The sequence below is a fragment of the Triticum urartu genome, chromosome 5A (assembly GCF_056163025.1).
Source record: "Triticum urartu cultivar PI428250 chromosome 5A, HENAU_Tu73, whole genome shotgun sequence".
Lineage (NCBI taxonomy): Eukaryota > Viridiplantae > Streptophyta > Magnoliopsida > Poales > Poaceae > Triticum > Triticum urartu.
This window is the reverse complement of record NC_141877.1, coordinates 666,279,995-666,305,145: the sequence shown is the minus strand read 5'-3', so window position 1 is coordinate 666,305,145 and position 25,151 is coordinate 666,279,995. Positions and strand designations below refer to the sequence as shown.

The following is a 25,151-nucleotide window of genomic DNA, read 5'->3' as shown; positions in this document are numbered from 1 at the left end:
CAAGCGTCTTTTCTAGCTCCTAAAAAAACTGAATCTAGAAAAAAATACTCCTAAAAAAACTTGAACTTCGCTTCATAATGCTCCTCTGTGTGACAACATCGACTATATGAAAGTCCCACAAAAGAAAAAATGATCACATGACAACATGTATTTTTTCTATCTGTTGCAAGCAGGGGCGGACCCAGGATGAAAATGTCCCCGTGTCCCATGTAGTGATTGCTTTTATTCAAGGGGGGAAATCGGGGCAGACTCTCTCAGCAGCTATAGCATAGCGGGTAATTTTTCATCGGGAATAGATGATATTTGGATGTTTTTGCTGAATTTGAGAATTTCATAGCGGTTGCCACATTGTAGTGACCACGCCGGAGACTCCCCTACAGCAATTGCAGCGCTATCATGAAGATTTAGCACAGTTTACAATCATACTTGTAGTACATGGTTTGCATAAAAATAACACTCAACAATTTAAAATGGACGGTAGTAAAAATGCTTGCCAAAATAGCAAAATGAAGTGTTTAACTAGAAATACTAGTTGATTATATATGTAGAAAAATTCAAACTAAGGAAACAGAGATGATTGGTTTTCATGGAAAATCACCATGAAAACCTGAAAAAGCAGAGTGATCCAATTCTCAAATAGATGTGAATCAGAATAAAATTTTGGAATATCATAGTGATCCAAATCTGAAACAGATGGGAACCACTCCTCAAATTTGGATAAGTACCATAACCTAATTCTCAATTGTAAGACCTTTGAGGTTCAAAACCCTAGCCGAGGCTTGGACTTCAAAAAGATGAGGGAGTTACCTTGCCTTGATATTTTCTCCACTAATCCAGCCATCCAGGGAAAAAGTCGGTGTGCCGCCATGCGATGGTGAGTCACGGGTTGTCCCATAGGACAAGAACGAGGCCATGAGGATTCGCTGGAGGAAGGGAGAAACCAAAAGACAATATGCGCACATACACACAAAGCCGATCAATCGATCAGCTTTTCTTTGGGTCCATCGATCAGATGGGCTGCATATGGGCCAGTAGATGGGTTGCGCGAGCGCTCAGTCGCTGGTGGCCTCTCGCCGGTGTCCAACAACAGATTTTACCGGTGTCACACGTCTACATGGGCTATAAATATAATGTAATTGGAACGATTACCCGGTGTCCTGTGACACAGGTTGCTTGTACGTAGGTCCGCCCCTGCTTGCAAGACGTAGTCATTCGCACTGACTATGAATTACCTTTTATTCATGATCCGTTTTTTCTTTACTTGAAGCCAAGATGCGTGGCATAGCCTAGTTCGGAGTGTGGACAGCCGGCGTTCATAAGGACATGCAGATTTTGCCCGCAAGCTGAAATGCATCCTTGGAAACAGTAAAATCAGAAAGAGTAGTAAAAAGATGGCAATAAACACTGATGAACGTTCTACATACAAAATTTCGCGACAAAAATACATTGCTCATGCTCAGGGTGAAAAAAAGTCGACGCTCCAAAAAAAACTATTTTTGATAATATTTTGAAGCATTGATTCAGGTTTTTTTTTCTTCTCACAACGCATTAAAAAAATCTTCACGGAAATCTGCACGCATGTACTCAACCAGTGGGAATTGCCAAAAAAAAAACACAATTTTTTGAATTGACCCGAACCAGTGGGAATTGCTTCCCATAATTTTTTGATTTTTTTATTATTTATTCGATTTTATTCATGCGGGTGCATCTTTGCTCGGGACACTTTCGCATACAAATAGAATTGTCAATTTATCTACCCTAAAAAAAAGAATTGTCAATTTATCAACGGGCAGGGGCCAGGATGTACCCTACCTCGACCATGCGCTGGTCCATTAAAGCTGCCCAGTGCAGTCCTTTTCAGGCTTAGCTGTCCCTGGATCTGTGTTGCGTCCAGGTCCGACGAGCAGCACAGCCTGGTTCCTCGTCTCGGTCCATTAGTAACCCATCGCACCATCCCCTGCTTTCTCATGCATGGCGCAAACCGTACCACGTAGCATACCATGAGCTACTCCTGCTCATACCGGCCCCAACAGGTGTACGAAGTCTTTGTGCCGCTGGCTGCCCTCGACTCGTCTCCGGGGTCCGGGCATGGACGGATGGTAACACGTCGCGAGGCAAACAGCGACTCCATTTGATTCATGTCTACTTCTAAACAGATATACCACCTGATCCTAAAGAGATGTATATCATCCTAATTGTACACACACACGCACACACATGACGTCGATCGTGAGCGCTTTTCCCGGCCCGGGGTCCGGCCACGGACGTTAACACGTCGTCGATCGTGAGCTAATCTCTGGTCCTGTTCCTGATAGATCATCCTCCTTGTCTCATAGACACACAGCCACCGCACGTTCTACTAGTTAGGCATACATATAAGAGAAAACTATACTTTTCGTCCCTCAACTCTTGGTGAAGTCTATATTTGGTCCCCAACTAACGAAACCGGACAAGGTTTGTCCCTGGTCTCGATTTTGACCGGTTTTGGTGCTGACTGACCCCGGTTTTGACCGGTGCCGACTAAAATTCGCGTAATTTTTTCATATCCGTGAACTTTTTAAAATTCACATACTCTTTTCAAATCCACATAGTTTTTCAAGGTCGTGCAATTTTTTCAAAAATAAACATACCTTTTTCAAATCTGTGAACTATTTTGAAATTTGTGTACTTTTTCAAATCCATGATTTTTTTAATTTGCGTAATTTTCTCAAATCAGTGTATTTTTTCAACTTCGTGTAATTTTATCGAATCCAAGTATTTTTTTTCAAATCCATCTGTTTTTTAAATTCGCGTACTTGTTTCAAATCCGCATACTTTTTAAAGTTCGTGTATTTTTTCAAATCCGTGTTCCTTTCCAATCCATGAACTTTGTTTGAAATTCACATACTTGTTTCAAGTTGACATAAATTTTCAAATCCACACATTTTTTTCTAATTCGCGTAAAAGATATTCAAATCCGCATACGTTTTCAATTTCACATAAAATTTTCAAACCCAAAAATATATACGTGAATAGGAATAAGTATGTCAATTTTTAAAAATTACATGAATTTAAAAAAACCACAGGAACTTTAAAGAAGTACGTAGATTTAAAAAAAAGTACGTGAACTTGGAAAAAGTACGCAGATTTGGAAAAGTACACAAATTTTTAAAAAGTTCACGTATTTGAAAAAAATACCCGAATTTGAAAACATTAAACGGACTTGGAAAAGGTATGCGAATTTGAGTCGGCACGGTCAAAACCGGATTGGGACAGCACCAAAACCAGTCAAAACCGTGACCAGGGATGAATCTTGGCCGGTTTCAGTAGTTAAGGGCGCAAGTTGTCCGGGTTTGAAGTTGATGGAGCAAATCTAAACTTCACCAAGAATTAAGGGATGGAAAGTATACTTTTCTCTACATATAATATAGCCATATATGTAGATGTTCAACCTGTCTATATACAGTACAAGATTGATCGCTTTCAAAATGCTGGGAGCTTAGAGAGGGACGTTTGAAAACTGAGAGATCGAAGAGTGTGGAAATGGCCACGTCGGTCTTGTTGTGGGATGGGACGTGATCGTGCATGGCGCGCTCACTCGAGCCGCCAGCCCCTACTAGCTTACCTATGGCTAACTACTAGCCCCTTCATCCAAAAATACTTGTCATCAAGATGGATAGAAAAAGATGTATGTAAAAAATAAAATACATCTAGATACATTTATTTTTATTCATTTTAATGGTAAGTATTTCTGTACGAAGGGAGTACGAGTTATGGCTACAACCTCCCAGCATCTTCAGAGCTCTGAGATCACCAGATAAACGCTACTAGATAAGATTCCAACACCAATCACACAGAAAAGCATCCCAGCAGTATAATAATACGGGCACATGCGTCCACGGTCCATGAAGACCGCGACCACCCACTACTAGTTAGTCGACGATGATCGATCGTCCATGCACGTTCTCTCGCTCGTTCGCCAGCCCGCTCTATCTCTCATGATTGATCGTCTGATGTGCTAGTATCTAATGGCCAGATCATGTGCCCGACCTCTAGGCGCCACAACGCCTGCTTTAAACAATGGCGACACCTGATAAAAGGTATACTACCTATGTGTATGGACGAATATGTACGTGCTGTATACAGTGGATGTGTGCGCTTTAAGCTCCTTGCTATGGCCGCTGTTTAGCTGGCTCTATATATATATCTGCTCCTCCTGGATGATGATTGGAGAAGAAGGAGCCTTGCAATTGCCAACACCTGGCATGCATACATACAATACAACAAAGATGCACCGTACCGGCCGTTCGTGTGTGCTTTGTTTGTATATACTGTATATCCAAAAGTAACACCCACGTACATTGCACTACTGCGCGCGGTGATGATTGATATCCTGTCACGGTGTCATCCATCCAGCTGGCCTGGCTTAATTAGGTTCTTTGCATACTGGTCGCAGAACATGCGTGCAGTCAATGGGTAGGCCTTCCTGCCTGGTCGACCCAGGAGAGAATTTGCGCTGTGTTTGGTTGAATTTGCGCCGTGTTTGTATCGATTTTTTTTTTTAAAAAAGTGGGTGCTGTGACTGGGGGCATCACGCCCCCAGCATGCGGTTTGCGCCGGTGTGCTTTCAGGGGATGATTTTTAGCGCCTTCTGGGCATCTCCAGCCGTTGGCCCCTTAGAAGGGGCAAAAAATCGCCCCTTGGGGGCGCACCGGCGCTAAACCGCGTACTGAGGGCGTAATGCCCCCCAGTCGCGGCCCCCCACGGGTTTTTAAAATGTTTAAATTCGGCGCCAACACAACGCAAACACGTTCGAGTTCGTTCAAATTTAAACATATTTGACAAAAAAAGGAAAAACTACCGCGGGCTACCCCTGCCGTCTCCCTCGCCGCCCGCCTTGCCGCCCGCCCACGCGGTTCTACATGCCGAGGAGGCTCTAGAACCGCGTGTAGTCACCATCGTCGTCGTCGTCGTCGTCGCCCCCGCCGTCGCCTCCGCCGTCCCTGCTGCATCCCTCCCCCGGTTGGCGCGGCGAGTTGGACGGTCCGGGGGCGTCGTCGTCGTCGTCGCTGTCGAGGACCACGACGCCGTGCTCATCTTCGCGCCCACGCTTGCGGGCGGCGATCTCCTCCAGGGCCCGGCGCTGCCGGACCATCTCGTCGCGGAGGTAGTCTTCCTGCGCCCACCGCAGGGCGTCCTCGTCGGAGAAGCCACGCTGGGCTATCTCCTCGTTCTCCGCGGGGAGGCCGGGCTCCGGTTTGGGCTCGACGAGGATGAAGCGGTCGGTGGGGGAGGTGTTGTCGCCGGTGCGGACGCCGGAGCTGCGGGTGCGCGCGCTGACAGGCGTGCCCTGGGGCTCCGGCTTGACGGGTCGGAGGTGGAGGCAGGGGGAGCCGCCGGACGAGGAGGAGGACCCCCCGGTCTCCATGCGCCTCGGGGTCCAGGAGCTTCCCGGCGGCGAGGGAAGGACGGGGGAGTGGGGTACTCGAGGCGTGGCGTGTTGCCGCCCTCGATGTACTCGAGGACGGCCTCCAACGTGCGCCCGGGCACGCCCCACCACCGACGCCGGCCGACGGCGTTGAGCCTGCCGGAGGGCTCGACGTCGTTGGTGGCCTCGAGCTGCTCGGCATGACGGGGCGGAAATAAGCCTCCCAGAGCGGGCTGTCGGGGACGTACCGTGGCCCCTCCTTCGCCGCACGCGGCAGGGACGAGCGGATGCGTGCGATCTCCGCACGCCGCGCCGCGCCGGTGGGTACCGGGGGCACCGGCACGCCGCCGGCGCTGATCCTCCACGCCCCGGGCACCCGCATGTCCGGCGGGACCGGATACTCGGCCTCGAAAAGGAGGCGAGCCTCATTCTCATGTAGATGGCGGCGGCCGAAGCCGTTCGCCGCCGCGCCGTCGCCTGGGAAGCGCTCGGCCATGGGTGTGATGAACTGGAGACGGCGAGAGAGAGGAGAGGGAGGAACGACGACGGCGAGAGAGTGCGAGTCGTCGAGTGCGCTGGGGCGCGTCTTATATAGGCCGAGGCGCCGCCCGTGCGCTAGCCGCCGTGAGTACGCGTGGCGGGCGAGGGAGGGCGATGGACGCGCGTCATCCGGTCTTCACTGCGCCGCCCGTGAGGCATCAATGGCGCAGGCTGACCGGCGCGGCAGCGCGGCAACTTTGGCATTGATTCGCCGCGGGAAACGAGGCGATGAGGATGACGAAGGGGCGAGAAGAGAGCCGTGTCCCTGACGCGGCAGGCCCGCGGTTGTTTCGCGCCAAAACAGTTCGCCCCGGCGCCCCCGGGCGCCCCCAGCGCGCCGGGTTCGGCCTGAGTCCGCCGGCGCTGTTTTCGGCCCAAGCCAGCGAAAATCGGACTCCTGGGGACGCGACTGGGCCGATTTTTTGACGCCGACGCAAAAAAAAAAATGCCTGAGGAGGCCTTCCTGGAGGCATGGCTGGAAATGCCCTAACACCCACGTACATTGCACTACTGCACGCGGTGATGATTGATATCATGTCATGGTGTCATCCATCCACCTGGCCTGGCTTAGTTAGGTTCTTTGCATACTGGTCGCAGAACATGCGTGCAATCGGTGGTCGACCGGGTCGAGACACCGGCCGGAAACCTGCAAAGAAGTTTTAGATGCCTGCCTAATTAAGCTTGTTTAACTAGCTTTGACAGCAATGTACGTAGTTGGCTCAATTTGTCAGCTTTAAGGTACGTACATGCATGCACCTTTTGCACGCTTGTCACAACGAGGTTCATCCACAGGCCACGCATGCACAGAGCAGATTGATCAGCAGTAATCAATACTATCTTCCTTGGCTGAAATTGAGCTGAAAAACGGTGCATACAGGCGTGGACATTTCGTACGGTCGGCATGCACGACGGACCAGCGAATGAAGGTTTATTACCGGCCAATATGTCTCCCTCTGCTGAACTTGGATTTGACAAAACTGTGCATGCATACATAGCTGACCATCACCACTAGCTAGCCGGTGTTGTTGGTGATGTTGAATTAACTAGGAGCCGGATGTACACTGATCTGTTGGTTAATTAGTGTCTGACACGCTCACATGCATGTTTATGAAGCGGAAGCTGGAGAGAGCTGGACTACTAAGTACATCAACAGTGAGGTTGGTGCCAAGGGAAGTGAAGTGAAGCTGCCACAGTTGAGCTTTGGATGAGACCGCATGCATGCATGCATGCAATCAAACAACCTTTTAATCAGGCCCCTCCCAAGCTAATAGCATGACACGTCGCCGGCCGGAGATATTAACCCCAGGCCCCAGGAACAGCTCGTCGCGGCACCTCACATGCATGCAGCCGTACGATCGAGGCGCGCGGCGACGGATGAAGATTAAACAGCTAGCGGGCACCTCCCTGCTTCCGCCGCGTACGGCGTACGTACCCAATATTCCGGCCGTCGTACGCAGAATCGAATCGCAGATCCCATCTTAATCGTTGAAACACAGTTGCTGCCGATCGTTCGATCAGAAAACATGGAAAACCCAAAGATATCATGCGTCATCATAGGTCTAGCATGGCGAATCAAGCAAAGCAAATCTCTAGGCCCTATGTATAGAGATAACAGTGTGATTTCGCTTGATCCCTAAACCTCTGTCATCCAGGCCTTCTCCCAGCCTGCATGCATCCAGGCTAAAGACCATGCCCTAATCCCCCCCCCCCCCCCCCCCCCCCGCGACCCCTGCGTCGTCTTCTTGGCGACTCGAGGGGAGAAAACCTAACCGGCCGCACCTCCCTCCATCCTCCTCCCTTCCCTCGTTGCTGCCTGAGGGGCTCGCCGGCTAAGCTTGGCCGGCTCCGAGGATGGTGGCGGCGGAGCGTTTTTTGGTGGCTTTCTGGTGACTCACGGGGGCACGGCCTTGCTCGCCGGCAGGCGGGTGGATCTGACGGTCTCCTCTTCTGAGGCCGGCGTGGTGTTTAGCCGTGGTAGGGCGCTAGAGCTCCAGTCCGCGCCGCCTCCCCCCTCCCTCCGGTGGGCGCACGGTTGCGGCTGTGGGCGGGCCATGCCCGAGTTGGGCGGATCTGCGTCGTTCGGGCTGTGCGGTGGAGCCCCAGGCGGGGGCTGCTGCCAGGTCTCCGGCGAGCGTTCCTTTGCGGCTATGCTCCGACCAGGATGTGAGGAGCTAGGCTCCGGATCTGAAGGTGGGGTGCGTGGGGCTTCATCCCGGCGTAGGTGTGCAGTATCTCCGGACAAAAGTCGTGCTCATGACCGGTGATGACAATGCTTGTGGGTGTTGTTTCCTTGTTGGAGGCGTCGCCGAGGAGATTCGGCCCCTCTCCTATCCTTGAGCTATACTCTCTGGGCGAAAAACCAAGATCTACCTTGTTGGATCGGCAATGGCGACGCTCTTGGCATCGTTTCTTCGATGGAAGCATCGCCGTAGGAGAGTTGACCTCTCGGTAGGAGGACCTAGTTTGAGTTGTAGTGGTTGGTCGAATGCTGGCGGCGACGAGGTGAGCTAGTATCTGCGGCGGCACGTCGGTTAGGGGCCGGCAGTTGGCTGACGGTGTTGGGTGATTGGAAAACACTTGACATGCTTGCAGCATCAGGCGAGTCATGTTGGGCGTCCTCTTGTGATCGGCGAGGCACATGTTTGCTCCTCTTCTGTTGGACATGTTGTCTCTCTCTGGTGACGGTGTTGTCATCAAACATGTTTGCGGCGGGCCTTTTCCAAGACGACTGAGTGGTTCTGTCTTTCAGTTCGTGTTGTGTCGGCCATTAAACGCTTCTGTATGTCCTCTTGCACTCCAGCTCTTTATAAAGGTTTTAGCTCTGTTTTCCTCAATTAACCAAGCATCGGTTTCTTTACCGCTTCCTCTTAATGAATAATAGCAGTTCTCCTGCTATATCTTTCAAAAAAATGGATTCTTTCTAGATAAAGCGTGACGGTGTCTCGGTCCGCACATCACCATTAATTCTAGGTAAAGCGTGACGGAAAGCGCGATCGACCGACTGAGACCATAGAAAATACTTTCGACGAGGCAAAGCGTGCGCGCACGGGCGAGGTGATGTGTGATCGGCGTCCCGCCGCCGCTGCTTTCGAGTCTTTGCCGGCCGGAATCCACGGGCGCCGGCCGGCCGGAGTTTGCATACATAACTGGTGGCCTAACCTAACGCTGCCCTGTGAGGAATAGGTGATGAAGCGCATGCGTTAGCAGGGGCGCATTGCATGTTATATAGCCACCAGAAGAGGCGGCGCACAAGATACATGAGGTTAGGGTTTAGGTTAGGTGGAGATTGATCTCTCAAACTAACTACTAGGATCTTATCTCAACACCTAACCTATCCTAACAACATACAACACACGCAATATACAACATGTTTAACACTCCCCCTCAATCACAACTATCTAAGTTGAGATTGCGCCTAAAGGCTTCCAGCTGCCGCACTGACAATGATTTGGTGAAGCCATCTGCCACTTGATCACCAGTAGGCACAAAACGAATGTTTAGAAGCTTGTTGGCAACTCTTTCACGGACAAAGTGATAATCGATCTCAATATGCTTCGTCCTCGCATGAAAAATAGGATTGGCAGAAAGATAAGTAGCTCCAAGGTTGTCACACCAAAGGGAGGCTGCAGGTGAATGACGAATGCCCAACTCTGTTAGCAAATTCTGCACCCAAATAATTTCAACAGTGGCATTTGCTAGAGCCTTGTACTCAGCTTCTGTGCTTGACCGAGACACAGTAGCTTGCTTACGTGCACTCCAAGAAATCAGGTTACCTCCAAAGAACACCCCAAAACCTCCAGTGGAACGCCGATCATCAGGACAACCTGCCCAGTCTGCATCTGAGAAAGCACTGACCAATGTAGAGTCTGACTTAACAAGTTTGAGACTATGACTCTTGGTTGCTTGGAGATAACGGAGTATCCTTTTAACTGCTGTCCAATGAGTACTAGTAGGTGCATGCAAAAACTGACAAACCTTGTTGACTGAAAAGCATATATCTGGCCTGGTTAACGTCAAATACTGTAAAGCTCCTACAACACTCCTATACCTGGTGGAATCTTCAGCTCCAAGCACCTCTCCATCATGAAGAGACAACTTTTCGGACGTAGACAACGGAGTGGAGGAGGGTTTACAGTCCTTCATGCCCACTCGCTCAAGGATGTCGCGCACATATTTTTCCTGAGATAAAAGAATACCACGGTCCACATGTTTTACCTCAATGCCAAGGAAAAAATGAAGAGTGCCCAAATCCTTGAGCGCAAAATCCATGCGAAGATCCTGAAGAAGGGCTTCAACTGCTCGAGAGGAAGAACTGGTGACGATAATATCATCAAACATAAATAAGCATAAAGATAGTCACTCCATGCTGATGATAGAAGAACAACGAGGTATCTCTTTTGGAAGCAGCAAAGCCAAGAGACTGTAACTTGGAGTACAAACGATAATACCATGCTCTGGGAGCTTGTTTTAAACCATAGATTGCTTTGTCAAGCTTGCAAACGTGTCGTGGTAAAGCTGAACTTTCATACCCAGGAGGCTGCCTCATAAATACCTCTTCTTCCAGAACACCATGCAAGAACGCGTTCTTTACATCTAGTTGTCGTATGCACCGATTTTTGGATATTGCAACGGAAAGAACCAAGCGGATAGTTGCAGCTTTAACCACAGGACTAAAGGTATCCTCATAATCAATTCCATACCTTTGCTTAAAACCTTTGGCTGCAAGACGTGCCTTGTACCTGTCAATCATGCCATCAGACTTGCGTTTCACCTTGTACACCCATTTGCAGTCAATCACGTTTCTCTCTCTGACCGGTGGAACCAAGTGCCATGTCTTGTTTGCTACTAGGGCTGAAAATTCTTCATCCATGGCCTGCTTCCACTTAGGATCACCAAGGGCATCATGCAGACTCTTTGGTTCACCTGTGGCACAAAAAGAACCCCATCGAACACAACCATCTTTATATACCTTGGGTCTCACAATGCCACTTTGGGACCGAGTGTGGGACCGAGCAGGAGGAGGTGGAGCTGGTCGAGCATGCTGTATCTGAAGGCGATCGTGCGTAGCTGAAATAGCAGAATCGGACGCAGGCGACGCAGGTGTAGAAAATCCCGAATCCCCTGCCTGCAGCGAGCCAGGGGGATCCAGTGCGGCAGCCAATGGCGAACTGCCACCTGGCAGTTCCGAGTTGGAGGGAGAGCGCGACGTGCCAGGTTCCACACGCCCCGCCTCGTGGGGCGCAAGGGGCCCGCTCCTGGTCGGCCCGCAAGGAGGCCGCACAGCCTCCCATGCTAGGGACAACGCGGTGGGACGCGCAACTGGCCCACACGGTGGCTCGGGGCACCCGTCTGGCCCCCCGCCTGCAGACGCGGATCCCGGCGTGGATTCGCCTGGGGTAGCTGGCCCACGCGGCGAATCGGGGAGCCCGCCTGGCCTCCCGCCCGTGGACGCGGATCCCGGTGCGGATTCGCCTGGCGCCACGCCAGGTGCGGATCCCGCGGTTGATCCGCCTGCTGCTGCCGATCCCGAGACCACCTGAGGATCTTCTGTGGCTGCATGCATGTTATCAGTTTCTTGCATAAAATCATACGAATTTTCACCAAAATCCTCAATGGTCGGCTGCCCTGTTTCCTGCACACTTTCAGCTAGGTCATTAGTATTAGACAAGGACATATTGGCACCAGCAAGATCTGCTCCCCCTTGAGCAAAATGAGGAGATGGTAGGAGATGAGGGGGGAGAAGAAGTAATTCTTTTCGAAGTTGTGCACCGGCATTGGAGTGGAGACTGGCGAAAGGAAAAACTTGCTCATCGAAGATAACATCGCGTGAAACATAGACACGACCAGAGGAGATATCAAGACACTTATAGACCTTATGAAGAGTGCTGTATCCGAGGAAAGCACATTGCTTGGACCGAAATTCAAGCTTATTTTTATTGAAAGGACGCAAGTTGGGCCAGACGGCACACCCAAAAATGCGGAGAAAAGAGTAGTTGGGCTTAGTGCCGAAGAGGCGTTCGAGAGGGGTTTGGTTCTTGATAACTCTACTAGGGATGCGATTTATAAGATAAACGGCAGTAAGGAACGCTTCGTCCCAAAACTTGAGCGGCATAAAAGTGTGAGCAAGTAAAGAGAGGCCAACTTCGACGATGTGTCTGTGTTTCCGCCCCGCAGAGCCGTTCTGTTGATGAGCATGTGGGCAAGAAACGTGATGCGTGATGCCAATGCGTTAAAAAAAGAATTCAACCGTTGGTACTCCCCACCCCAATCGGTTTGCATGGCAATGATCTTGCGATCAAAGAGACGTTCAACATGAGCTTGAAAGAGGCGAAATTTTTCAAAGACATCAGATTTATTTTTGAGCAAATATATCCAACTAAACTTGCTAAAATCATCAATAAAACTGACATAGTATTTCTGTCTTCCTACAGAGACGGGTCCAGGAACTCAAACATCTGAAAAAATAAGCTCTAAAGGAGCTGTGGACTCACTAGTTGAACGAGAATAAGGCAACTGATGGCTCTTGGCCATTTGACACGCATCACACACTAGAAGGTGATCTTGTTTATTCGAAACAGGAAGATTGAAGTCGCGAAGAATCTTTTGAACTACCGGAAGAGCTGGGTGCCCTAGGCGCTTGCGCCACCGAGATGTGGAGGGTTTGATGGCAGCAAGAACTTGACGTTGAGGGGCACTTTGCTGTCCGGTCATGGGGAACAAGCCCCATCTACTCTTGTTTTGAAGGATTGTTCTCCGGGTAGCCTGATCCTTAACAAGAAAGAAGTCAGGGTGAAGTTCAATGAAAACATCATTAACTCGCATAAGATTATAAGCGGAAAGAAGGCTCTGGTCGGCACTAGGAGCATGGAGGATGTTGTTTAAGTTGAGGGAACCAGAGGGGGTAGATAACACTGAATGGCCAATATGTGCTATGTCCATACCTTGCCTACTTGCCGTGTGGATCTGGTCGGTGCCGGTGTAGCGGTCTCGAACGGCCAGCTTCTCCAATTCCCCCGTGACATGGTCAGTGGCGCCGGTGTCGAGGTACCAGTTGGTATCTACGCCATAGGAGTGGGCAGAGTTGGCGGAGCGAGAGTTGCCACTGCCGCCGCCGCCATGCCCACCACCACCGCGTCCGTCGCCACCGCCGCTGCCTGCAGGGTTGCGCACGTTGTTGTTGTAGCTCTTGTCGAACCGTTCTCTGCAACGCCACGCACCGTGGCCTTCCTCCTTGCAAATCTGGCAGCGCTCGCGGTCACCGCGCTCACCGCGGTCACCACCCTGTTGGCGCGGCGCACCGCCGCCTGAGTTGTCGTTGTAGTTGCCGCCGTTATAGACACCATGGCACCACCCTGGCCGCCATGTCCGCCTCCGTAGCCGCCTCGTCCACCCTTTGCGGCGAGGTTGGCGGAGTGATGGGCGGTGTAGGCGGCGTGCTGGGCGGCGATCCGTGACTCCGCGGAGAGCAGCAGCGAGAAGAGTTTGCTGAGGCCGATCGGTTGATCGGTGATAGCGCGTGTAGAGATGGCGGTGACAAAACCGTTGTAATCGGGCTCGTGCATGAGGCCCTCCAAGATGTGCGAGACGACGTCGTCTTCATCGAGCGGTTTCCCAGCGGCGGCGAGCTCATCTGCAAGCCCCTTCATCTTGGTGAAGTAGGCGGCTGCAGAGAGATCACCCTTGCATGCGTTCCCGATCGCCGAGCGAAGCTGGATCTGGCGTGCCCGCGACTGCGCAGAGAAGCTTTCCACCAGAGCTTGCCAGACTCCCGCAGCGGTGGTGTGGTTCTAGACCTGCAACAGAACCTCTCGGGACAGGGAGGCGAGCAAAAAAGTGAGCACATGTTGGTCTTGAGTGACCCAGATCGCATGTTCTGGGTTAGGCGTCTCGGTGATCTCCTTCTTCCCAGCGGTATCCTTCTCAGAGATGATGACAGCAGCGGGCTCCTTGATCGAGCCATCAAGGTAGCCCATCATCGCGGCGGCCCTGACATGCGGGAGTACCTGAGTCTTCCACACCAGGAAGTTATCGCGGGTGAGCTTCTCCGTGATGGTGTGGCCGAGGCCGGCGAGGGAGGGCATAGCCATGGCGTGAGAGGAGGAGGAGGACGACATAACCTAGATGTATGAAAGAACTAGGCTCTGTATACCATGTGAGGAATAGGTGATGAAGCGCATGCGTTAGCAAGGGCGCATTGCATGTTATATAGCCACCAGGAAAGGCGGCGCACAAGATATAGTAGGTTAGGGTTTAGGTTAGGTGGAGATTGATCTTTTAAACTAACTACTAGAATCTTATCTCAACACCTAACCTATCCTAACAACATACAACACACGCAATATACAAGATGTTTAACCTAAAAGGATCTATTAAATTCATCGAGTATACGACCAAAGGCCCACCCGCACGCTGACTCGTCGCCGCCGACACCCCTTCTCCCGTATGGCACCGCCGGCCCTGGCGCTGAAAAGGCCACAGCGTCGCCGTCGTAGGATCGATCGGCTTGACACAGGAACATCGTTGTGATTTCGAGATGATCAAGCAGGCCGACCGGGAGATATGGTTTGGCACTCATCGCCGGCTATATATATGCCTGCAACTTCTGTTGTACATTTGCGCCTTCTTGCTCCAGAAAAGAACTTGCACTGCACATATATGTATGAGCGTTGAGCGACATTAACGTACATCTAGCTATCTATCTCCACCCGCCGGCGCCTGACCTTAGCGCCGGGGTGGTCCGCTCCGGTGCCGGCCAGATCTGGATCGCGATTTTCTTGCTCCACCCGCCGGCGCCTGACCTTAGCGCCAGGGTGGTCCACTCCGGTGCCGGCCGGATCTGGATCGCGATTTTCTTGCCTCCGTGCAGATGATGGAGGTGAGGACTCCTCGACGGTCGAGACCTCCGAGGCATCCCGCCAGCGTAAGACTGACGAGGAGCTGGCCGCCGAGTTTTGGGCCGACATTGGGTATCCTACATCAGCCTCACGAGTATGGGAGAGACCGTCTTCTAGGCGAGGATCTGCTCAGAAGGATGGTGCACAAGAGGTAAACGGTTCTCCGACCTCGCCGGCAATTCATTCGCGGGGGTCGCCGCCGGCTGCATGCCGGCACGTGAGGGCTCCGGCTATATCTAGGCCTATGGTACGGCCCTGGATCGGACCTCTCCCTGCCCCCAGAGTCTCTCCCTCTCGTACTCTGGGAGATGCCATGCCCTCGGCCGGCTTGGCGAGGACGGCGGTGATCACGCCGACGGCGCCTCCGATGTTTCCTGCGACGGGCGTTTCGCCGGACGAGTCGGGGCGGTCGATAGGCCTGGGCCCTCACCCGATCTCAGGTGCGTCACATCCGAACCGTTCTTTACGCATGGTTAATCTCAACCGCTGGTTGTTTCATATGTGGAACAGGGACACTCCTCGCAGAAACCCTAATCTTCCTCGATCCTTCGTGGCTGCCGTCTGCTCGGGGATGGGTCGCGACGCGTCCGCGCCGCCGGGCTCTGGGCAGGTCCGACCTGCAGCCGCCGCGCCGATGCCCTCGGTCGCCTCCTCGTCTGGTGGTGCCCCTAGCTTCGCACCTGGGGTGTTCCCCCCGGTGATCCCTTCTTCCTCCGCTCAAAGTGTCATGCCGAACCTTCCCCTACAGACTCCAGCACCGGGGCAGCAGCAACAACAGATGTATCAAATGCCGCAGCAGTTCTTTCAGCAGCAACCAATGTATCATGCGCCGCCGGGGTACATGCAGCAAATGGCGCTGGTGTACCCATATCAACCAGCCGGCCCTTTCTTGCAACAGAGCCATGGTCACCCCACTGCTGTCCAGCCAATGGCCTTTAACGCTGGTCTGGCAAACAGGGAATATCCGTCCTAGGAAACCGAAGGGAGGAAAAGGAAATCGGCCTAAGAACCGTGCGGGAAACGCCCCGATCATCGCTGCTCCACCCACCTTGCCTTATCATGGCATACAAGGTGCTCCGGCTTTTGTCTCGGGGCCTCTTGTGACTGCTGCTCCTCTTATGGCACCGGCTCAACAACAACATGATGTGGCTCAGGCGGCACCTGCTCCCGGGGTGAACACGGTAATGACCAAGTTGTGGTGTACCAAGTGTCTGTCGGCCGGACATGTGGCTTCAGATTGTGAAACACAGCAGTATTGTTTCATCTGTAACAAGGCGAACCATCCGATGACTACTCGGCAGTGTCCAGCTCTCAAGATGCCGAAGCCGGCGGCGATGCTTTGTGGCTATGGGACTGAGAGCATGGCCTTCTTTCAGATGCCTGACAATGTTTGCAGGGCAGACCTCGCACCACAATCCTCCCCAACGGCTCTTGTTACGATCTCGGGAGGCTCTATCTCTTCGAGCATAGTGGAGGCGGAGGTTGCTAAGATCGTTCAATATCAGCAACAGTGGACGTGGGAGGCTATCCCTCATGGCCAGAATGCTTTTATCATGTCTTTTCCCAGTGACGAGGTGCTCCTGAGAGTTACTGGTTTCACGGTCTTCATCAAATCGCATAATGTCACTTTGGGGTTCAAGGCTTGTCATTCCGAGGAGATTCCGAATCGTTTTGAGCTTATTCCAGTTTGGGTGCATGTGCACGGAGTTCCTCACGCTCTCCGGCATTTCTTGGGTCTCTGGGCAGTTGGCTCTGTTATTGGCGCCACTCTTGACGTTGACCTCCTTTGCTTGCGCCGCCGTGGTATTGTGAGGATTCAGGTTGGCGTGCTTAATCTGGATGCTTTTAAGATGAGCCCTGTCAACTCCCACTCGTCGGATGTAGTTGTTCAGAAGAAGGGCTATGAATTCCAGTACACTCTGGAAGATGATGATTTCCGTGCGGACGCTGATTTTGTGCCTCGCGTTTGGGAGCATGGCGATGATACGGAAGGGGACAAGGAGCATGATCGAGAGGACACTTCAAGGGCTGATGACAAGAGCAAGAGGCCGAAAGTGTCTTCGTCGTCAGCTAACACGGCCGCATCATCTTCCTTGGGAGGAGTGGTTCCGATGCAAATCACCTCTTTCACGACCGTTCCTGCCAGTACACATCCATGCTTGGCATCGCGGCCTTTGTCGGGGGACCCGCCAGCGGCAACGGAGCTCGTGCCTCCCCAGAACCCTCCCTCGCTTACCAGCTCTGCACCGCCTCCACCACCTCAACCGGATGCTTCGCCCATGTCAGCCATTCGGACATGGGTTGATGGGCCTGCGGCGCCCTTGGCGATGGGATCACCGTCGGAGGCTGCTTTGGAGCATCTGACGACACCGACATCGGCTTCTTCTCGGTCTTCTGGTCGTCGGGGTATGATTTTCTCTCCGGCGGTGCGTGCAGATCATGACATGGCCTTGGCGACGCTTCGAGCGCTGTCTCCTGCGCCGCCGTCGCAGTACGAGGAGGTTGCTCCTACGAATGCTGTCATGGAGGATCAGCTGCAGCTTTCACGGTCTCCCGCCGCGTCGCCGGGGCCGGCGCTGTCCCCTGTGTCGCCGCCGCGGGACGTGGAGGCTGCTCCTTGTATCGCTGTTATGGAGGATGAGCTGCAGCGTTCTAGGTCTCCCGCTGCTACGCCGGAGCCGTCTACACCACCTTTCCGGTCCTCTGGGATGCGGGTTGCTTCGGAGTTTACTACTTCACCGCCTAGACGTAGCGGCCGCCATGTTGTGGGGGCTGATGGGGCCTCTGCCACTGATGAGGATTCCATGCAGAGGGCCATGCATAGAACGGCATCGCGGAACCTCGACTTTGATGGTACGTCTCCTTGCAAATCTTTTCTATCTTTTGATAAAGCCAAAATGTCTTCAAATATTGCTAGCCTTGGTATTTCATTAGGTAGAAATGATGCAGTAGTTGATTTCTCAGTTAAAGCTCTTAAGCAAATGGAGTTCGACCGGCTTACGGTTGCTCCTAGAACGCTTCTGACGGCGGATCCACTAGTATCAGATGAGGAGGATGAGGAGTCCGATGCCAACCATGAAGGCAGACTCCTTTCTCATCTGGTCAATGATACTACAGAGGTAGACTTTGAAGATACCATGCATGATACGGTGCTTTGTGAGCTCGTTGCATCGGTACGTAAGAACAAGTCTAACTCTGGTAGTAAAAAGGGTCGCCCTAAGAAGAAGACCAAAGTATCCAAACGTAATAAAGTTTCTCCATGAAAGGAATGTTTTGGAATAGCAGAGGTCTGTGACTTGGCTAAGTACAAACATATTTCCGATTGTGTTAGGGATCATGCCCTCAACTTCGTGGCAATCTCTGAGTGTAGTAAGCGTGACTTTCCAACGCGTGATTTGGACCATTTTTCATGTGGCAAAGATTACGAGTGGCATATCCTGCCGCCTTCAGGGAGGTCCGGAGGTATTCTTTTAGGAATACACTCCACTTACTTGGAACTTCTTTCAACTTCAAAGGGGGAGTATCATATTAAATTCCACCTTAGAAACAAGTCCGATAATTTCATTTGGAGCTTGGTTGTCGTATATGGTGCTGCTCAAGATGAATTTAAAGCGGCTTTCCTCAAAGAACTTGTCAATACCTGCAGAGAAAATCCTCACCCCATGCTACTTGGGGGGGACTTCAATATTTTGCGATACCAGCAGGATAAAAACAATGATAGGTTCGACACTCGATGGCCGTTTCTTTTTAATGCTGTCATTGACAGTCTTGATTTGCGGGAACTCTCTCTCTCTCTCTCGGGGCGCCAATTTACCTGGGCCAATAATAGATCTATCCCGACATTCGAAAAACTTGATCGGGTGCTAGTCACCACAGACTGGGAATTTAAATATCCATTAGCATCAGTGCGGGCTTTGGAGAGAATTGAGGCCTTATCGGATCATGCTCCATTGCTTACTGATTTTGGTCAAGCAGCACCCACTTCGAACCGCCATCAGTTTAAATTTGAACTGGGGTGGCTCACTAGAGAGGGTTTCTGAATTGGTTAAAAAGGTGTGGCAACGCCCAACACGGGGTGATACACCAATTCAACGTTGGAATAATCGCATTCGTGCGTTGCGCCAATTCCTCCGCGGATGGGCTAAACACACCGCTGGGATTTATAAGAAAGAGAAGTTGCGACTATCTGTCATGATTGATTCCTTAGATAAGATCGCGGAGGTGAGGCTTCTATCTGCGGCTGAGATTGAGCAAAAAAGTCATCTCAATGAGCAGCTAGCCCGTCTCTTACGCGAAGAGGAAATCAAATGGTACCAACGGTGCAAGAGCGACTCGTTGGTACTTGGGGATGATAACACGAAGTACTTTCAAATGTTAGCCAATGGCAGACATAGAAAGAAACGAATATTCATCCTTGATCAGGACGAGGGTCGCATTGAGGGGGACGCTCCGCTCAAGGACTTTATTACAAAATACTATAAAGACTTGTTTGGTCCTTCCTTGGAAACTACGCTGGAGATGGATGAGTCTATTTGTCATGACATCCAGCAGGTTTCCGCTGCGGAAAATGAATTCCTAACCTCTGCTTTCACTGAGGAGGAAATACGGACTGTGATTTTTCAAATGCAACACAACAAATCTCCGGGACCGGATGGTTTTCCGGCGGAGTTTTATCAATTTTTTTGGGATATGTTAAAGTCTGACCTGGTTCAATTGTTTAATGAACTGCATGCTCATAGACTAGACATCTCCAGACTCAATTTTGGTGAAATTATCCTTTTACCAAAGATAAAGGATGCCAATCGGATTCAACAATATAGACCGATTTGCTTACTAAATGTGAGCTTCAAAATTTTCACCAAGGTCGCGACTAACCGCCTGAATGGGGTCGCAGACCATGTAGTCAAACCAACACAAACAACTTTCATGCAAGGACGGAACATCTTAGACGGTGTTGCTGTCCTACATGAAACTGTTCATGAGCTCCACCGTAAAAAGTTGAATGGGGTCATCTTTAAGATTGACTTCGAGAAAGCTTATGATAAGGTGAAGTGGCCTTTTTTGCTTCAAACTCTTTGTATGAAAGGGTTTTCCGATACTTGGTGCCGATGGGTTGAGAACTTTCTGTCTGGAGGTAGCGTGGCTATCAAGGTGAACGATGACGTAGGCAATTATTTCCAGACTAGGAAGGGGCTACGCCAAGGCGACCCCGCATCACCTATCCTTTTCAACATCGTGGCTGATATGCTAGTTACTCTCATTGAGAGGGCCAAGCTAGCTGGTCAAATCACGGGGGTCATTCCTCATCTAGTAGAAGGAGGCCTGTCAATCTTACAGTATGCGGATGACACCATTTTGTTTTTGAATCACGACCTAGAAAAGGCCAGTAACCTCAAATTGTTATTATGTGCTTTTGAGGATCTTTCTGGCCTTAAGATAAACTTTCATAAGAGTGAACTTTTCTGCTTTGGCGAAGCCGCAGAAACTTCACAAGAATATGCTGATATATTTGGATGCCAACTAGGCCAATTTCTGATTCGATATCTAGGTATTCCTATTCATTATCGGCGTTTGACAATCGCTGAATGGAAACATGTTGAAGAGAGACTGGAGAAACGGTTGGCGAGCTGGAAGGCCAAACTCTTGTCCTATGGGGGCCGACTAGTTCTGATCAACTCGGTTCTTACCAACATGGTCCTTTACATGCTATTTTTTTTCATCTGCCAAAAGGTGTTCTCCAACGCCTTGATTATTTTAGATCAAGGTTTTTTTGGCAGAGTGACAATGAAAAAAAGAAATATCGCTTGGCTAGGTGGAATATATTATGTCGTCCTAAAAGCCAAGGGGGACTCAGAATCCAGGATCTTGAGATCAAAAACATTGCATTGCTCAGCAAATGGGTATACAGATTACTCACTGAGGATGGTGTTTGGCAGGAGATCATTCGTAATAAATACGTTGGGTCCAAAGCAATCTCCCAGGTCTACTGGCACCAGGTGACTCTCATTTTTGGAGTGGGGTTATGAAAGCTAAAGAATTCTTTTTCCAATTTGGCACTTTCTCGGTTAGGGACGGCTCCCAGATTCGATTCTGGGAAGACACCTGGCTCGGGACTACTCCTCTAAATGTGCAATACCCAAGCTTATATCGGATAGTTAGACATAAGTTTGTCACGATTAAGCAGGTATTGGGACAAGAACACCCGGATATTTCTTTTCGCAGAACGATTTCTGGACCTCGTCTGACTCCATGGAACGATTTGCTGACTCGTTTGGGAGCTGTCCAAATGTCGGCTGAATCGGACATCTTTAAATGGAACCTGCATCTGAATGGAAGATTTTCGGTTAAATCCATGTATGATGCATTGGTTCATAACGAGGTTCCATCTGATAATAGAAAATTGTGGAAGCTTAAGATTCCTCTAAAAGTGAAAATTTTCCTATGGTTTCTCAACAAAGGAGTTATCTTAACTAGGGACAATCTAGCTCGACGAAACTGGCAAGGCTGCAAAAAATGTGTTTTCTGCAATCATAATGAATCCATTAAACACCTATTTTTTGATTGCAAGTTTGCTAGATCGGTATGGGCAATAGTCCAAATTGCTTCGAATCTATATCCTCCACGCAGCGTACGGAATATGTTCGACAATTGGTTGAGGGGAATAGATAAACAATTGTTTAAGCACATTCTTGCGGGGGCAGCTGCCTTATGTTGGGCGTTGTGGCTCACCAGGAATGATATTGTTTTTAATCATAAAAGTGTTTCATCTCCTATGCAGGTAATTCATATATGCTCGCGATGGCTCCGTATGTGGTCTATCCTGCAGAGGCCGGAGGACAGATACTTTTTTATGATGGCTTCTACCCGGTTGGAGTGCTCGGCCAGGGACATTTTTTACCCCCATGGATGGCGGTGTGACCTTCGGATTGGACCGGCATCACCTTAGGCCTCTTTTATATTTTTTCGCTATTGCTGGCGTTTTTTGCCTTTTTATTTTGGCTTCTAGTACTTTGTAACTTTGGCTGTGTGCATCTAGCTATGCAGAGGCCGGGTAATCTTTGATGCGGTTGTATCAACTCGATATTTCAATTCAATGAAAAGCCCTTTATCGAAAAAAAATCTATCTGGTCAGGGAAAAGTATAGTACTAGTAGTGGCGCACCTAATATCTACGGATAGATAGATGTCCCAAATAAAAGTATCTGATAGATACATGTTTATCCATTTGTGCAAGAAGGATTAAATCAGTTCAGCGTCACCAACTAACCCTAACCCGGCCACAATTTGTTGATCAGCCATGCGGATTGCCTGTTTCATCAAGGCTCTTGGTTGGTCGACCCCAATAATCATCCACGTACGCACACACGCACGCCCTAACTGAGTCACGCCAAACAACTGCTTAATAATTTTCAAACGGAAACACTAACGCCCACACGTGTGGGCGTTTGCATCTCGTCCACACGCGTGGATCCGCGTCCGTTTGTAGGTACATGATTTTTGGCATGTTTGTGGTGCCACGTAGGACTGGGTTGGTGTGTGGGCATTTATCCAATCGCCCATACGTCTGTTTCATTATATGGAGGGGCCGGTGTGTGGGTGTTTAGCAGTTCGCCCACACGTCGGTTTTTACTCATGCATAAGGGCTGGTGTGTGGGCATTTGTCATCTCGCCCACACCCAAGTTACCAGTTGCCATGCGTTTTGCAGTGTACATGGCAACTGCCCTAGTGTGCTTGTAAGCAGATGGTAACTCTTTTTTTTTATCCGGACATGTCAGTTGCCATGTGTTTTGCAGGGTACACGGCAACTGCACTAGTGTGCCTGTAAGCAGATGGCAACTCTCTCTTTTATCCAAACATGTTGTTTTGCCATGTCTCTTTGTAGCGCTATACAGCAATTGTCTAGTGCTAGTAGGTGGCAACTCATAAGGTTTTCAAATCATGGCAACTGTAGTAAACCAGACCACACATGGCAACTGCTTAGTGTTAGTAGGTGGCAACCTCTAAAGTTTTCAAATCATGGCAACTATAGTAAACCAGACCATACATGACAACAATTCCAGTTGTCCAAAATGACATCTGGCACTCGACCTAAGATGGCAAACTGCAGCTGAGCAACCATGACAACTTCAGTTAAACGGACAATGAAGAGAGTCCGGACCATGGCAACTACAGGGACGTGTGGTGACTGTCACGCAGGCGTGCGGGACCACGAGGTAGGTGGCTGAAAGAGGTCGTATGGGCGTTAGAGCAACTCCAACGGGCCGACCCAAACGGACAGCGCTTTTGTCCGCTTTTTGTCCGTTTGGGTTGGTCCGGCGGACACAAACGTCCGGCGCTGTGTTTGGGTCGGCGTGAGCGCCCAACGCTGGCCCGACCCATTTCGTCGGCGCGCCAAAAAAATATTGCGAGCAGTTTGAAAATAAATATATGCATTTAATTAAATATAAAAGCCGGCCACGAAGGCCGGTGAAAGTCCACATTACATTAAAAACACTAAAAACAAGACGACGCGCTGCCCTAGGCGTCCTCGTCGGCGGCGGCGTCTGCGTCGGGACCGGTGAGGTCGATCAACGTCGGCGCAGGGCCGGCCCAGGGGAACGCCGTGTTCCAGACGGCGGCGATGTCGGGATTTGCCGCCGATGTCTAGGTCTGGCGTGCCTCCTCGTCGGCCTCGCGCTCGAGCATCTGCAGACGCTTGCCCTCCCGGCGCTCCTCGGCCAGCCGAACGCGGCGCCAATGGTCGAGGTAGGCCGCCTCCTGCTTCTCCGTCGCCCCGAGCCAGATCGGCGGGGCGCTGACCCACTCGCGCACTACTCTGGTCCAGGAGTAGCGCTCGCGGTAGGCCGGCTCCTCCGGCTCGGCTTTGGGCGGGGACGGTGTTGGGGAACATAGCATAAATTTAAAATTTTCTACGCATCACCAAGATCAATCTATGGAGTAATCTAGCAACGAGGGAAGGAGAGTGCATCTACATACCCTTGTAGATCGCTAAGCGGAAGCGTTCAAGTGAACGGGGTTGATGGAGTCATACTCGTCATGATCCAAATCACCGATGATCCTGTGCCGAACGGACGGCACCTCCGTGTTCAACACACGTATAGCCCGGTGACGTCTCCTACGCCTTGATCCAGCAAGGGGAGAAGGAGAGGTTGGGGAAGACTCCATCCAGCAGCAGCACGATGGCGTGGTGGCGGAGGAGCGTGGTACTCTAGCAGGGCTTCGCCAAGCACCGCAAGAGACGAGGAGGGAGAGGGGTAGGGCTGCGCCAAGAAGGAGATTGAATCGTGTCTATGGCAGCCCAAAACCTCAAGTATATATAGGGGTGTTGGGTTTCGTAGTAATTTCAAAAAATTTCCTAGGCACACGCAAGATCATGGTGATGCATAGCAATGAGAGGGGAGAGTGCTGTCTACGTACCCACGCAGACCGACTGCGGAAGCATTGACACAACGTAGAGGAAGTAGTCGTACGTCTTCACGATCCAACCGATCAAGCACCGAAACTATGGCACCTCCGAGTTCGAGCACACGTTCAGCTCGATGACGATCCCCGGACTCCGATCCAGTAAAGTGTCGGGGAAGAGTTCTGTCAGCATGACGGCGTGGTGACGATCTTGATGTACTACAGCAGCAGGGCTTCGCCTAAACTCCGCTACAGTATTATCGAGGACTATGGTGGCTGGGGCGCCGCACACGGCTAAGGAATAGATCACGTGGATCAACTTGTGTGTTCTTTGGGGTGCCCTGCCTCTGTATATAAAGGACTAGAGGGGGGAGGCTGGCCGGCCAAGGGAGGGCGCGCCAGGAGAGTCCTACTCCCTCTGGGAGTAGGATCCCCCCCCCCAATCCTAGTTGGAATAGGATTCCTTGAGGGGGGAAAGAGAGAGAGGAGGCCGGCCACCTCTCCTAGTCCTAATAGGACTAGGGGAAGGGGGGAGGCGCACAGCCACCTTGGGCTGCCCCTTTCTCCTTTCCACTAAAGCCCACTAAGGCCCATATAGTTCCCGGGGGGTTCCGGTAACCTCCCGGTACTCCGGTAAAATCCTGATTTCACCCGGAACACTTCCGATATCCAAACATAGGCTTCCAATATATCAATCTTTACGTCTCGACCATTTCGAGACTCCTCGTCATGTCCGTGATCACATCAGGGACTCCGAACAACCTTCGGTACATCAAAATGCATAAACTCATAATATAACTGTCATCGTAACCTTAAGCGTGTGGACCCTACGGGTTCGAGAACAATGTAGACATGACCGAGACACGTCTCCGGTCAATAACCAATAGCGGGACCTGGATGCCCATATT

General features: G+C 50.9%; 1 protein-coding gene and 2 pseudogenes across 1 annotated transcript in view; 1 reads left to right on the top strand and 2 right to left on the bottom strand.

Moving 5' to 3' along the window:
* The window catches only part of LOC147973893 (uncharacterized), a 59,733-nt gene extending 53,830 nt beyond the window's left edge, over window positions 1-5,903 (bottom strand). The window contains 2 exon segments of the mRNA XM_087524827.1: window positions 5,127-5,300; window positions 5,809-5,903. Of these exon segments, the coding sequence (XP_087380953.1) occupies window positions 5,127-5,300; window positions 5,809-5,903 (269 nt within the window).
* Window positions 5,904-9,331: 3,428 nt separating this feature from the next.
* Window positions 9,332-14,061, bottom strand: LOC147973892 (uncharacterized; annotated as a pseudogene).
* A 3,410-nt stretch (window positions 14,062-17,471) lies between these two features.
* Window positions 17,472-21,623, top strand: LOC125507596 (uncharacterized; annotated as a pseudogene).
* Window positions 21,624-25,151: the final 3,528 nt, after the last annotated feature.